The 13,617-nt window shown below is 30.3% G+C and overlaps 1 protein-coding gene across 1 annotated transcript; it reads right to left on the bottom strand.

Moving 5' to 3' along the window:
- Positions 1 to 1,054: 1,054 nt before the first annotated feature.
- Positions 1,055 to 6,070, bottom strand: LOC110621045 (transcription initiation factor IIB-2). The gene is made up of 7 exons (XM_021765071.2): positions 5,541 to 6,070; positions 4,903 to 4,927; positions 2,944 to 3,073; positions 2,721 to 2,851; positions 2,494 to 2,582; positions 1,693 to 1,772; positions 1,055 to 1,572 (listed from the first exon to the last, which is right to left on the bottom strand). Exons 1-7 carry the CDS (start codon positions 5,891 to 5,893, stop codon positions 1,439 to 1,441), a joined length of 942 nt encoding a protein of 313 aa, XP_021620763.1. The 5' UTR covers positions 5,894 to 6,070; the 3' UTR covers positions 1,055 to 1,438.
- Positions 6,071 to 13,617: the final 7,547 nt, after the last annotated feature.

Here is a 13,617-nt window from a genome sequence, read left to right on the forward strand (position 1 = left end):
GTTATACTTTGATAAATATCAGATGAAAAAAGTTAATCATGAAAAAGTCAATTAAAATCACCATATTGAATTAATAATTGAAGTGTTCAAGCCTAATTATTATCTAGTATCATGCCAATGCTCAGTATTCGGATCTCCAAACTGAAGGATACTTGAGATATAAGGATATACACAAAACTAAAAGTACAAAAAAATTGGCCCAATTCAAAGGTTTGCCACACAAAATTGAAAGCAAAAAGAACCAAGAAATTGTAGAAAACAGCTTAAAAGCTTCGACCTGGCGAGGGAACCATCGCCAGACAGACCGCAACAATCAAAATGACCTTCTAGGCAGGGGAGGCAGTCTATGATTGTCAAACTGGCCCAACCATATAAAGTCCAAGAAATGTTGGGTGATTATGGAGCTTGCGCTTTCTGATGCTTCAATGGGTTTTATCCTTTCAGCCATCAAGACTTCTCCTCTGTTTCTGAGTTTTCCTCCCTGTTGGCGACAGCTCTTACCCTTCTGTGCCAAGTCATGTGGTGTATTTGAACTTTTAGCTCTTTTATGAAATCAATATAACCTTCCCACAAAAAAAAAACTCAATTGTATTAAAAATTGAACATTGAATTACCTTCAAAATAGCATTAGTTCCATCATGCACATCAATATTTATTTGTTCCATGCTAAATTAATTTTTGAATCAATTAAATTAAAGCCTGTAAAAGCCGCACCTCATCCATTGACTTCACATAGTGCATCAGAGGTCTTGCAATCTCTGTTATTACCCTTGAACAAAGATTCTACCTCCCAAAAAGCAATTGGAAGGAAGCCCTGCAATTTTTATACAAAAACTACAGAAATTTTACTATGTAGTGTAAACTAGAGATTCTAAGGGTTTTTTCCCTTTTTTTTGGTATAAGGAATTAAGGATTTGAAGACGGTATATCTCAAGTTCACTCCAATGAGGCTAAGCCTGCTAGAGCAATTCTAAGTATTTGAGGGAGATAAATAAGCAGGCAGATATAGCAGTAAATATAACAGAACCTACCAGACAAGGTTCAACAATTTCAATTTGAATAGAGACCCACAGCCAGTGGGAAGCTAGGGATCCAGACCCAAATTTCATTTGATGGTTGAAATGATTCCTTCCCAAAAATCTCATAAAATAAAAATAAAAGGCAGTTGCAAATGAAATAATACAAAAGTGGATTTTGACTGCATAATGCACATCAATATCCACTGAAAAGTTGGATGTTGTTGCTCCTTCAAGCATGGGTTAGAACTTAGAAACGGGTGGCTGAAACACTTTCGCTTTCCTATTGTGTGGACCCCCACCAAATAAAATGAAAACAAACGGCCCTTGTCATCATGTCTCAACAGTCTTTTAATACATCCATTAAGGTCCCTTTCAAACGTCTAGGTATTCCCATTATTTTCTGCTCAACTCCTGTAAGTTCAAGGACTGCAGAGATTCTTAAGATCCTCTTCTTTGGCAAACCAGCTTGGAATTATCTTCAACACGTGAGGATAGAGGTCCTTGTATGAATTTCTGATAGTTCCTTCAGCAACTCCCGTGGCCCCTGAAATATCTGCATCCCACAACAGCAATTATCAAATAAAAACACATGTATCTGGGTTCTGCTTCCAAAGATCGTAAGAGATTTTAAAAAATCATTTGAACTAAGGGAATAGGATCATCGTCATCAAACCTTTGAGACTCGGCTTCTTCTCTTCTGCAAGTTGAGTGATGATATAAATTACTGCTGCCGCAATTGATATAGGACTCCTCCTGCAAGAAGTATTAACAAATATAGAAAAACATTAGAACCCAAGAAACGGAATGTGTGTGTTCCTAATCAAGGATGATATCAACTGCATTCCCAGACAAAGTGATCCTCAAAAGCTTCCCAAACTCAGCTTCAAGGCTACTCTACTTCTCTTTTATATAGAAGGAAATTTTATTACAGAATAAGGAAAAGAAAATACAACATGGAAGATAACATAACACACATAGAAACTGTTCAGACAGCATAGATAAGATGCTAAATTAGGAAAGTTAATGATACTCCAACAAAAGCATCAAAGCACAAGACCAATAAGAAGCAAAGAAAATCACCTAGCCCGACAGCAAGCTGAAAAGAGAGGAACTAATTTTTAACTGATGGAAGTAGTGTAAAATGGATATAACTAGGTGAAAAATATTCATCTCTGTAATGGTTTACAGAGATAATTGCAAACAATACAGAGCAAACATTATGCAATTTTCTCCATGAACAGGCAATGCTTATCGTAAACCAGAAGCTTTTTCTTTTACAATTTTTATCATCTTATAGTTCCGCCAATTATTTTAAACCCTTTCTACCCATACATCCACCCAAAAAAAAAAGGTCCTATAAACTACACATTCCAACTGACAAAAGATTCCAGCTTCCTTCACCCAAGTAATTATAGCATCAATAACTTTTTCATTACTATAGAGGCTATAGTAACTACTAGAAGATTATGATTACCTTATGTCAAACTCTTCCGACTTCTGCACAGCTTCTTGTGCAGCTTTCACCGCTTGGTTATTCATGCCAAGATTTGAACAAAAACGCCTCTACATATCAAGTTGAGAATAAAATTAGTGATGCTGATAGCAAGTAAAGAAATAATCAATACATATTCTCCAGCAATATGGAATACTGCACATGCATAAAGATACAAAACTAAGCGGTTCAAGCTCTATGAAACCCACCATAAAGTCCCCAGCATGAATAGTTCCCATCTCCACCGACTGACCTGTCTCCAACCCCAGTTGTTTCACTATGTATTCTTTTGCTCGGCCAATTTCCTTCTTTGTGGCTCCATTGGCAACGGAGCAAATTTCTAGTTGAAATCCACAGGTTCAGGGAAGCTCAAACACATAGGGAAAGATAAATCAGGAAGCATCCAGATGTTAAAAGGATCTTAGGCTGTACCCTTTACAGTTCGTGGCTTGTCTTCTTGGCGACAAGCAATGTAGAGGCATGCAGCCAATAAGGCATCCTGATTTCTTCCTCTGCTGGACTTCTGATCTTCCACCCGTTTATATATCTCATTGGCCCGGTCCTTCAGATCATCACAAATCCAACATTAGAGGTACAAAAGCATGATTACAGGAAATCAATTCACAAAACACATGAATAACAAATCTGATGTCAGTTGTCAGGTGTTAAATAATGGAATTCTGTCCCAAAATCACAGTAGCAAACCATATCAGTCCATATCAAACTGTGTCAGCCAGTGCTACCATGAAGATTTCTTTAAATAATCAAAATAGCTCAAAATTATAGTTCTGCAGATTTAATCAAATCTAAAATAAAATATGGCCTCTTGTTCTGAACTTAAGCTTAACTAAGGATTTGTTTGGCATCATTGTTGCAATTGCTGTTGATGAAAAATATTTTTTAAAATATATTGGTTAAAGAGTATTAAAAAGTAATTTAAAACTACAGCTCCATATGGTCCACATAAAATAATATTTTACACATCTAATAATAGAAAATTACTTTCTTTAGAAATAGTCATTTTCCCTTGACCAATTTTACTGAGTATCCTAAATGCCAAACAATGCAGAAAAAAATATTTTCCTAGAGATATTTTTCATGAAAGAAACAAAACCTAATTTTTTAATTTTAGACATAAGAATAATAAAATAACAGAACAGTTTTTTTAAACAGCTTTTTTCAACAGCACCTAAAAAGTGTTTTTCTTCAAACTTATTTTAGCCCTCAAACCACAGTGCTGAACAGGCACCAAGTCTTAAACCCAAACTCATTGGGTCAGCCAGAAATTTATTTTGGGCCACACCCTAGAGGGAAAAACCCTCCAAATATATGTTGTCAGGAAGAAAAACAAAAGGTTTTAGTTTTTAGTGCAAGCAACAATGTTTAAAATTGATTTTTTAGTCTACAACAAAGAAATATAAAAACACAAATAAAGTATTAAATACAAAATGATCTTGTGAAACAATGTTACTTCATCTTTATACTTAATAGAAGGTAAGATCTACCATCCATAGGACTTCCAAAGAAGGCTAAGGTCAGCATTAGGATTCTATAAAAAGGCCTAAAAGGAACCCTTTTTCAAACAAGAGTTTAAACTTAATAATAATAATAATAATAATAATAATAATAATAATAATAATAATAATGAAATAACAAAGAAAAGTAAAAAAGAAGAGAAAAAGGAAAAATGCATTAAAAAAAAACGCTGCCATCTCTTTATTTCTTTTCCCACCTCTATAAGGGCAACACAATTTTCATATTTAAGATAGTTCTCTTCATGGAAAATTTTAGATGCCTACTCAACAAGTAGTATCAACTACAGAGAATAATTTGCCACTTTTCCCTTAAAACCAAGTTTCTTTCCACCAGAATGAGAAGTCCCCTTCTCATTTCAAATTCAAAGAGAAGCCAAAGTTGTTAATTTGTTGTATTCACTCGAAACACCTCCAGCCTGTTTCAAGTCATCCACAGAATCAGGATTTTTTATAACTCTCTCTTATGTGGCTTTGACTATATAGTATAGATCAGCAAAATCTATCTGAAACATTACATTGTCAGATCATTAGATCAAATTACCTTAACCTGGGAACTATCATTCCCCATCTCACTAACAATTGGAACTTGAAACATGTAGGATTAAGGGATTAGAACTTAATGGTCACTGTTGAAACTAAGCTAGCAGCAACAGTACTACTATCAGGAGGCTGCTTTTGCATTTTAAACCAGAGTGAACTAGTAGTCACCTTGGAACAAGCTACAAGGCCCATCCTCAATGAGTAATACTCCATAAATAACTTCAAAGTATACTTGCAAACAAGAGTAATTTAATTCCCCAATAAAGATACAGTTAACAGAATCAGCAGAAACATAAATATTTAGTCAGTATCATACCTTTATAGTTGCAACAAGCCCCAACCTGAAATCAAAAAATTACTTCACCTTAGCAATGATTTTGAAATAGTTCACTTTTCTTTAAACTAATTACTGCCATCAAATAATACGACTATCTAATTGAAAGCAGAAACTTACAGACAAAACAAAGAATTCATGATAGTACCTATTCCTTTTCTTATTTAATAAAGAAGAAGAAGAAGTGTTAATCACTTCTTCATCATTATTATTAAGCAGCTGAATTTCAATCTCGTGAACTACAGACTTAAGAACTCAATTAACAGCATTCAACATTAGAAGACATCAATACCCTACCAAATTCAAGATCAAATGCAATATCAGTACGACTCCCCTATCGGATTGCCCAAACACGGCATAATTTCACAAACTCAAAAAAATAACAATTAAAAAAAAATCCGAGCATTCCATTGATTTATTGTTGCAAATTCTGAACAACAAAAAATCTGCGCAAGATGCTTAAAATTCAATCAATCCCTTTCCTATAATAGCTAACCAACGATCCAAAAACAACCCAATTAAACGCAACACCATAATAAGCGATCCAGCTTAAATAATTAAAATCTGAAAAGAAATTCTAATCCTTTTTTTCAAAAAAGAAAAAAGAGAAAATTTGATACCTATCGGACATAGTAGCTATAGTTTTAAACGCCAAAATCAACCCCCGATCCGGATTGGAGCCTCTATTCTGCCAGCGACCCAAGGAAGAGGAAAGGAACTCGCCAGAAGCACCGTTAGGCTTAGCTATGACAGTGGAAAGACCACCGTCGGTCAAGAGAGGGTTAGTGGGGCCACCAACACGGACGGGATCATTGTCGCCGGACTCATTAGCGAAGGTTCTCCACTCGGAGGTCTCATCGATCGAATGCGATTCGAGCACCAATCCACACTCCGAACAGACGGTATCCCCCGCCGAGTGGTCGAACACCACCTCCGTCTGCCGCTTGCAGTCCGAGCAAAACGCGTCCCCCATTAACAAATTATAATAACAAATTAAATTACGCTTATAATTGAAAAATAAAAAGCTTTCTTCTTTCTTTTCTGCTCTTTTTCTGTTTCAATTTTCCATTTTTGTTTGATTTTCCTTCTGCCGGAGCTCAAATTGGGGAGAAGATGGGAGAGGGGAGAGGGGAGAGGGGAAGAAAAGAGGAGATCAGAAACGGAAGGGAGTAGGGGTTTTATAGCCAGGGTTGGGATCCGGGAATGATCAGGTGTGAAGTGGGCAATTTTTGTTATTGTGTGACTCTTGTATCTAGATCCGTTGATTTCTGGACCTACTGGATCTGACGGTTATGGGTGTGGTATGCCAGGTGTTGGTTGGGAAGCTTCGCTTGGATTCGTGGTAGGTTGGCTTTTGTTGAAATTAATTTTAAAAAAGTTTAAGAAAATTACAATTTAATTTTTATAATTTAATATAATTAATTATTTAGACATTCAAATTTAAAAAGAAAATAATTTGTATTTAAAATATTTTTCAATAAAATAATTTATTTAATTTTTATCATTTTTTTATTATTCCTCTAAAATTATTATTTATTTTTTTAACTATAATAATATATAAATTAATTATTATAATCTTATTTAATTTTATCATATTTATAAAAAAAATTTCAAAATATTTTTTAATATTTAATAAAATTTAATATATTTAAAATTAGTATAATTAAAAAGTTAATAAAAATTATATTTTTTAATTTATACAAAAAATTATAGAATAAAAAAAATACTATTTAATTTTAATTTAAAAAAAATATTATTATATGCATCACTAATTTTATCTTGTTACATTACAAAATTAAAGTATATACAGAGTTTAAAATATATATTTTAATAATACACTCTTTTAAATTCAAATTCTCTATTTATACTCATTTTTCTTTAAAATTTTTTAAATATATTATAAATTTTTATAAATAATATTTAAAAAAATTATATTTAAAAAAAAAAATTGTCTATCCATTAATTTTGAATCAATGTTTATAATGAATATAAAAATTATAATTTTAAATGTATTAAATATTGAGAGATTTAATTTTTTTAAAAAAAAATATAATAATTAATTTATTAATTATACTAAAAATTAAATATCAAAATGTAATGATGTAATATAAAATTCTTCATATATATTAGAAAGAATGTAAATTTTTATGAGAATATTTTAAGTATTTAAAATATTTATATTTTTTATTGGTTGATTACTAGAATTATAAATAAAATAATTTTTAATTTAAATAAATTAATTTTATAGAAATTGAAGTGTTTAATTTTATAAATATAAAAATTAATTTATTAATTAAGTTGAAACTTAACAATTAATTTCAAAGAGGGCAATGTATCAAAATTAAGAGGCTCATTGAGCTGTGAATTGTAGTTGAGAAGGAATCGGAGAAAGTCCACTACAAGAATCATAATTTAAATGTGCCATAAATATCTGCTTCAGTTACATGTAGGTGATTGAGCAGCCTTGACCGACATAATAACACTATTATCATGCTAACATAATTATTAGGTACACCTACATTTTTTTTTTCATGAATTTATATAAATGCGAGTCAATTAATTAATAAGAAAAATTTTTATTTTTTAAATAAAATAAGAAACACATTAAAAATACTTCATTTATCAAAATTTTAAATAATTAAAAATTATAAAAATGGAAAACACCTTTGATATTTAAAGTTTATTTGTATAATTTAATTTATAATATGGATTTATTGTGATTAATTTATAAGTCCTCTTTTATCAGGTAAAATAATATAAAAATACAAAATAAATAAATAAATAAATAAGCTAAAGAAACACACAAAAATTAAAATAATATTTTTTTAAAATAAATAAAAATATTCGAGTTATGCGTAACTAGAGTCCACATTGCACATACACTATCTATAGGCCAGTTAGCGATTTGGCCTAACATTTCTAATTTAAGGTTTTTAGCCCATTAGATATAGAGACTCTAAGTATAGTTAATTGGATTCTGGTGGAATCTCATTAAGTTAGTTTAGTTTTAAAAAATATATTTAATTTTTTTTTAAATAAAATAAAAATAAAAATTTTAATTAAAAATTTACTATTAAACCTTTTGTATAAATTTAAATTTTTTTATAATATTTAACGGTTAAAATTAACGAATTAATTAATAATTTTTTAAAATATTAACATTATTTTAATATATTTTTTAAAATTAAAAAATTAATTAATATAATTTTTTATATTATAAAAATTAAATAATTATTATAGTTTAATTTATCATGAGATTTAATTTAAAATTAATTTAGTTAAATTTAAAAATTTTATAATTGGACCTGTTTGCTTTGTTAGTTACTATTTGGAACTTGAGTAGGGGTGTAAATGAGCCAAGCCGTTCGTGAGCTATTCGAGATTCGATTCGATAAAAGCTCGACCGAGTTCGACTCGATTTCTAAACGAGTCAAGCTCGACCTTAATTTTTAGACTCGTTTGGTAAACGAGTCAAACTTGAACTTCATAGTATTCGACTCGTTAAGGCTCATGAGCTCGACTCGTTTCTGAGTTCATGAGCAGGCTCGCGAATAGGCTCGTGAACAGTCTCGTTAAGTAAATTGAAATTACTATCATAAGAGAAATAAACTAAACCCTGCATATACTTTCATGAGCCAAATCTGAATTTTTTAAAATTCATCTCTATATAGTTTAGTTACACTTTTAAACTTGCATATATTTAGATCATTAAGATTTAAAAACTCATTTTTATAAGTTTACATGCTAATTTGTAGATATACTTATTTATCTAAAATTATTTTAGTTTTAAACTTATTAGTTTTAAACTAAAACTCATTATACATTTAAATAAATTAAATTATTCGTGAACTATTTGAGACTCAGCTCGATTCTAAGCTCATTTGCTAAACGAGCCAAACTTGAACTTCTTAATACTCGGCTCGAGTTCGATATAAGTAAAGCTCGAATTCGGCTCGAGCTCGAAAAAATTTTGACGAACCAAGTTTGAGCTCTTCAAAACTCGGCTCGGCTCGATTCGTTTATACCCCTAGACTTGAGCCTATTGTATATGGTTACTGTGTTATCTAATATTTAGAAGTGAAAATGTATTTTTTCTTTAGAAGTGAAAATGTATTTTTTTTAATTTTTTAAAAAATGAGTCTATAAATTTATAAAAATTAAATTTCAGAAATTAAAGTGTTAATTCTAAAAAAGGTAATTCAGTCATTTTTTCTGTTACTAGCAATATTATTTTTTATAGAAAAATTTATAATTTTGATGAAATTAAATTTAAGAACAAAAATATTAAATTTTAAAAATAGAAAAATAAATCTATTAATTACGTTATATCTCAGATATTAAAAAATAATTTTTTCCTTTTAACTTATATCTCCTTTGGGGTTAAGGTCTGCTTTTCTTCCCTCTTCGAATGTTATTGCTATGATCTTCAAAGACAAAGGGCAGTTCAACTTGGGACATTATTGGTTCAGTGCCCTCTCATTTTCAAGAGTTCCAGCAAGCTCGTCTGATGATAATTAATGTCCCTAGAATTTGGAGGCCTCCTCCTGATAAGTATGTTAAGCTTAATTTTGATGCTGCTTCAAATAGAATTAAGAGTAGGGGAGCTTCTCCTGTGATCGTTACTCGTTAGAGACTCAATCGAGAATGAACTGATATATTATTAAAAAAAATAATATTAATAATAATATTTTATAAATAATTATTAAAATAAATTGATTTAAATTTTGAAACTCAATATTTTAAAAAATAAAATTTCAAATAATAATATTCAAATTTATATAATAAAAAAATACTTAAATTAAAATTTCATAATAACTAATAAAATAAATATTAATATATAATAACTAATAATATTAAGTATTTTATAAAATTATTAGTAAATATATATTATATTTATTATTAACTGAAATATATAAAATTAAATAACTTGATTTTTTTTGTTAAGAATATTAAGTTAATTTAGTAAATTGTAATCAAATTTAGGTGAATACATATACCTCTCTCATTTAAAATAAATTTAAATGAATATAAATACCTCTCATTTGGTATAAATGATTTTATAAGAAATTAATTAGAATGAATTATTAAGTTAAAAATTTTGAATTTTTTATTTTAATAAAAATTTTATAAAAAAATTCAATTAAATTAAAATTTTAATTTGAAATGAGAAAAAATTTTATAAAATTTTTAATTTCAAATGGAAGGATAATAAATATTTTGCAGATTCGTTATCGGAAAGAAAAATCAAATCAGCATCTATTAATCAAAATAGCAAATGTTATATTAATTGATGGTGGTCCAATTCTTCTTTCAATCTGGAAAATAATAAAAACTATTATTTATCAATTATTTTATTATAATAAAATTTTAATCACGTGATTGAGTTTAAATAAAATGAGAAAATCACATTATTTAAAGATTGTTTAATTTAAAATGGATCGAAAAGATCCGATTTAAATTTTTAGGTTTTTAATAATTCAAGAGTAAACATCATTAATGCTGCTTTTGCTTCATTAATAATAATAATAATAATAAAATTAATGCCATAATCATCTAATAATTTAATCGCTGCGAGTTTTTTTATTTTTTTTAAATAAAACTATCAATTATATTAATAAAATTTTATTAAATAAATAAAAATATTATTTAAAAAAAAATATCATATCTAATAAATTTTCTAATTAAAATATGAGCAATTAGAATTTAAAATGGCATGACGATGAACCCATTTAACAGAATTATTAGTTTTAGAGTCTAACAAATATTTACAATTATTTAAAATTAAATTTAATTCAAAAATATTTAAATGTGTAAATCAAAAAATTTAAACTATCTGCAAACAGTTTATAGAAATACAGTTATTAAAAAGTAAAAATTCCATCACAAAGAGTAAACAGTAACAAAAAGCTAAAATTTCAACAATTATCGGTATACCATTGCTTTTTAAAAAAGTTAAAAACATCACGTTAAATTATACTTTTAGAATTTTTCACAACGACTACAAGTCCGTTTTGCAAGTCGAAATATAATAAAAAATTAAATTTAATAATATTTACAAAAAAATTTAATTAAAAAACAAACAAAAAATTACCAAGCGTCGTGTATCCGAAACTGATTAACCAACTCATATTTGATGGAGAATATGATTTTTTTACAAAATGTATGAAGAAAAAAAGGTGAAAAATAAGCAAATAGAGATTGAAGCTTGAATTGAAAGGAAAAGGAAAAAAAATTTTCTTCAAGTACGAAAAGTATTAGGAAGAAGATTAAGGTTTGTGTCTTATCAAATTTGGCTGCTTGCATGTAAGTCTCATGTGGCTGCCATCTGGTGGCGGATATGGTGGTGGTGGTGGTCCACCGCCTCTCCAGCTCAAGCAAATTGGGAATTCGATAATTTCCCCAAATTCATTCGCTTGTGACTTTTTTCCAACGGTCAAATTCTATATAAGGGTTGTTAAGTTAGATTGCTTGGTTTAGCTTGCAACGGTTGCAGTTCCAAAAAAGAAATATAAAAATTTTTAAATTTAGAATATAAATATAAAAATTTCCAAATTTTTAGATTTTTTATTAAATAAACTAATTAATTAATATATAGGGCAACGATATTCAATTCTTCACATTTATGCCAATCAGAAGGTAAGTTGAGAAGTTTTGATTTTAATTTTTCAATCTATTTAATTATTCTAATATTATTTACCCCATAATAGTGAAAAAGAGAGAGAATATCTCTCACCATGTAAACCTATTTTTGAATAATAATTTTTTTTTTAAAGATAAAAGTTATTTATTAAAAAGAGCCATACAGCCCACCATACAAGCAAGAAGGACTTGAACCAAGACTCTTGACTCGGTAACACCACAAGAAAGAGCACTGCAACCTTTTATTGAAAACTAAGATGTTATTACCGACGATAACAAATCTGCAATAGTTATTGAAGAGCAGAGGAGATTGACCAATAAAGGCCAGATAACAAACAATTGTTCCAAATCACAGTAGCGTAGTGCCAGAAGTAGGAGATCCACATGCATGCCGACAAAAGGGGCTAAGCATAACGATAGATGCTAATGAAAAAGAAAGAAAAGGCTTCTACAATCAAATTGATTAACACCACCAGTCTAGGGATGAGTGAAAAGGATTGAAGAATCCAGCAAAATAAAAATAAATTAAGAATTTAGTTGGTGGAGGTGCATAAACAGGTGCAACCTCAATCCATTTTTGTATATCTAAATCGTTACTGTTGATGTACATATATACAAAAGAAAACCTGAGCTAGCCACAGTCCAAGAATTGAAAGAGTGTGTGCTGGCATTTAGTTAGATGTAGAGCTATTCTAACGGGTTAGTTAAGATACAAAATTGACTAACTGATTTCCTTTACACCCCCCTTCAAGCTGGTGTTGGGGAGAAATCAACCAACCCAAGCTTGGACACAAATGTAGAATAAGAATGAGAAGGTAAAGGTTTCGTAAACATGTCGGCAAGCTGCAAGGAGGATGGAAGATACGGAGTGGTAATAAAACCTGCTTGCAGCTGAGTACGAACCACATGACAATCAATGTCAATGTGGTTTGTCCTCTCATGAAAGACTGGGTTAGCAGCAATATGTATGGTTGCTTTATTATCACAATGTAACGGTATCGGTTGAACAATAGTAATATGAAAATCAGTCAAAAGAGAAGATAACCACCGAAGCTCACACACAGTAGATGCCATGGCGCGATATTCCGACTCAGCAGAAGACCGACTCACCGTATTCTGTTTCTTAGTCTTCCAGGAAACCAATGAAGTACCTAAGAAAATACAATACCCGGTAACGGATCGACGAGAATCAACACAAGATGCCCAGTCAGCATCACAAAAGGCTCGGAGTTTCAAATCATTTGTTGCTGATAAAAATAATCCCATGTAACTAGTTCCCTTCAAATATTTCACCACGGTGAGAGCAGCTTTGAGATGCATAGTATGTGGAACCTGCATATATTGGCTAAGTTGCTGAACCGCATAACTAATATCGGGCCTGGTCATGGATAAATAAAGCAACCGACCAATGAGTCTCCGGTAAATCTCAGCATCTTGCAATGGCTGTCCCATATCTTTACTCAATTTAATGCCTTGAATATACGGACTAGCTGTAATTCGGGCATCCTGCAAACCTGTATCCTGAATAATATCAGTAATGAATTTATGTTGTGTTAACAACATTCCTGATGCCGAACGTGCCACCTCGATACCCAAAAAGTATTGAACATCGCCGAGATCTTTAATAGTGAATTTCTTATCCAAAAAATGCCGCAAATCAGTAATTAAGGTGGCCGAAGGACTAGTAATCAAACAATCATCAACATAAACTAAGATAGCAATAAAAGAACTGCCATGACCCTTAGTAAACAAGCAATGATCGAAAGAAGATTGTTTGAAACCTTGTGTCATCAAACTGACTGTCAATTCTTTATTCCATTGCCTGCCGGCTTGCTTCAACCCATAAAGTGATCGCTGCAATTTGCAAACTTGGCCCTTCTCCGCTTTGTCATAACCAGGAGGAACTTGCATGTAGATATCTTCATCAATGGACCCGTGCAAATAAGCATTATTGATATCAAGTTGCTTCACTGGCCAAGAATATGCGGCTGCCACAGTTAAGAAAATTCTTACTGTTACTAACTTGGCAACAGGAGAGAAAGTCTGATTGTAATCGAG

The sequence above is a fragment of the Manihot esculenta genome, chromosome 8 (genome assembly GCF_001659605.2).
Source record: "Manihot esculenta cultivar AM560-2 chromosome 8, M.esculenta_v8, whole genome shotgun sequence".
NCBI lineage: Eukaryota > Viridiplantae > Streptophyta > Magnoliopsida > Malpighiales > Euphorbiaceae > Manihot > Manihot esculenta.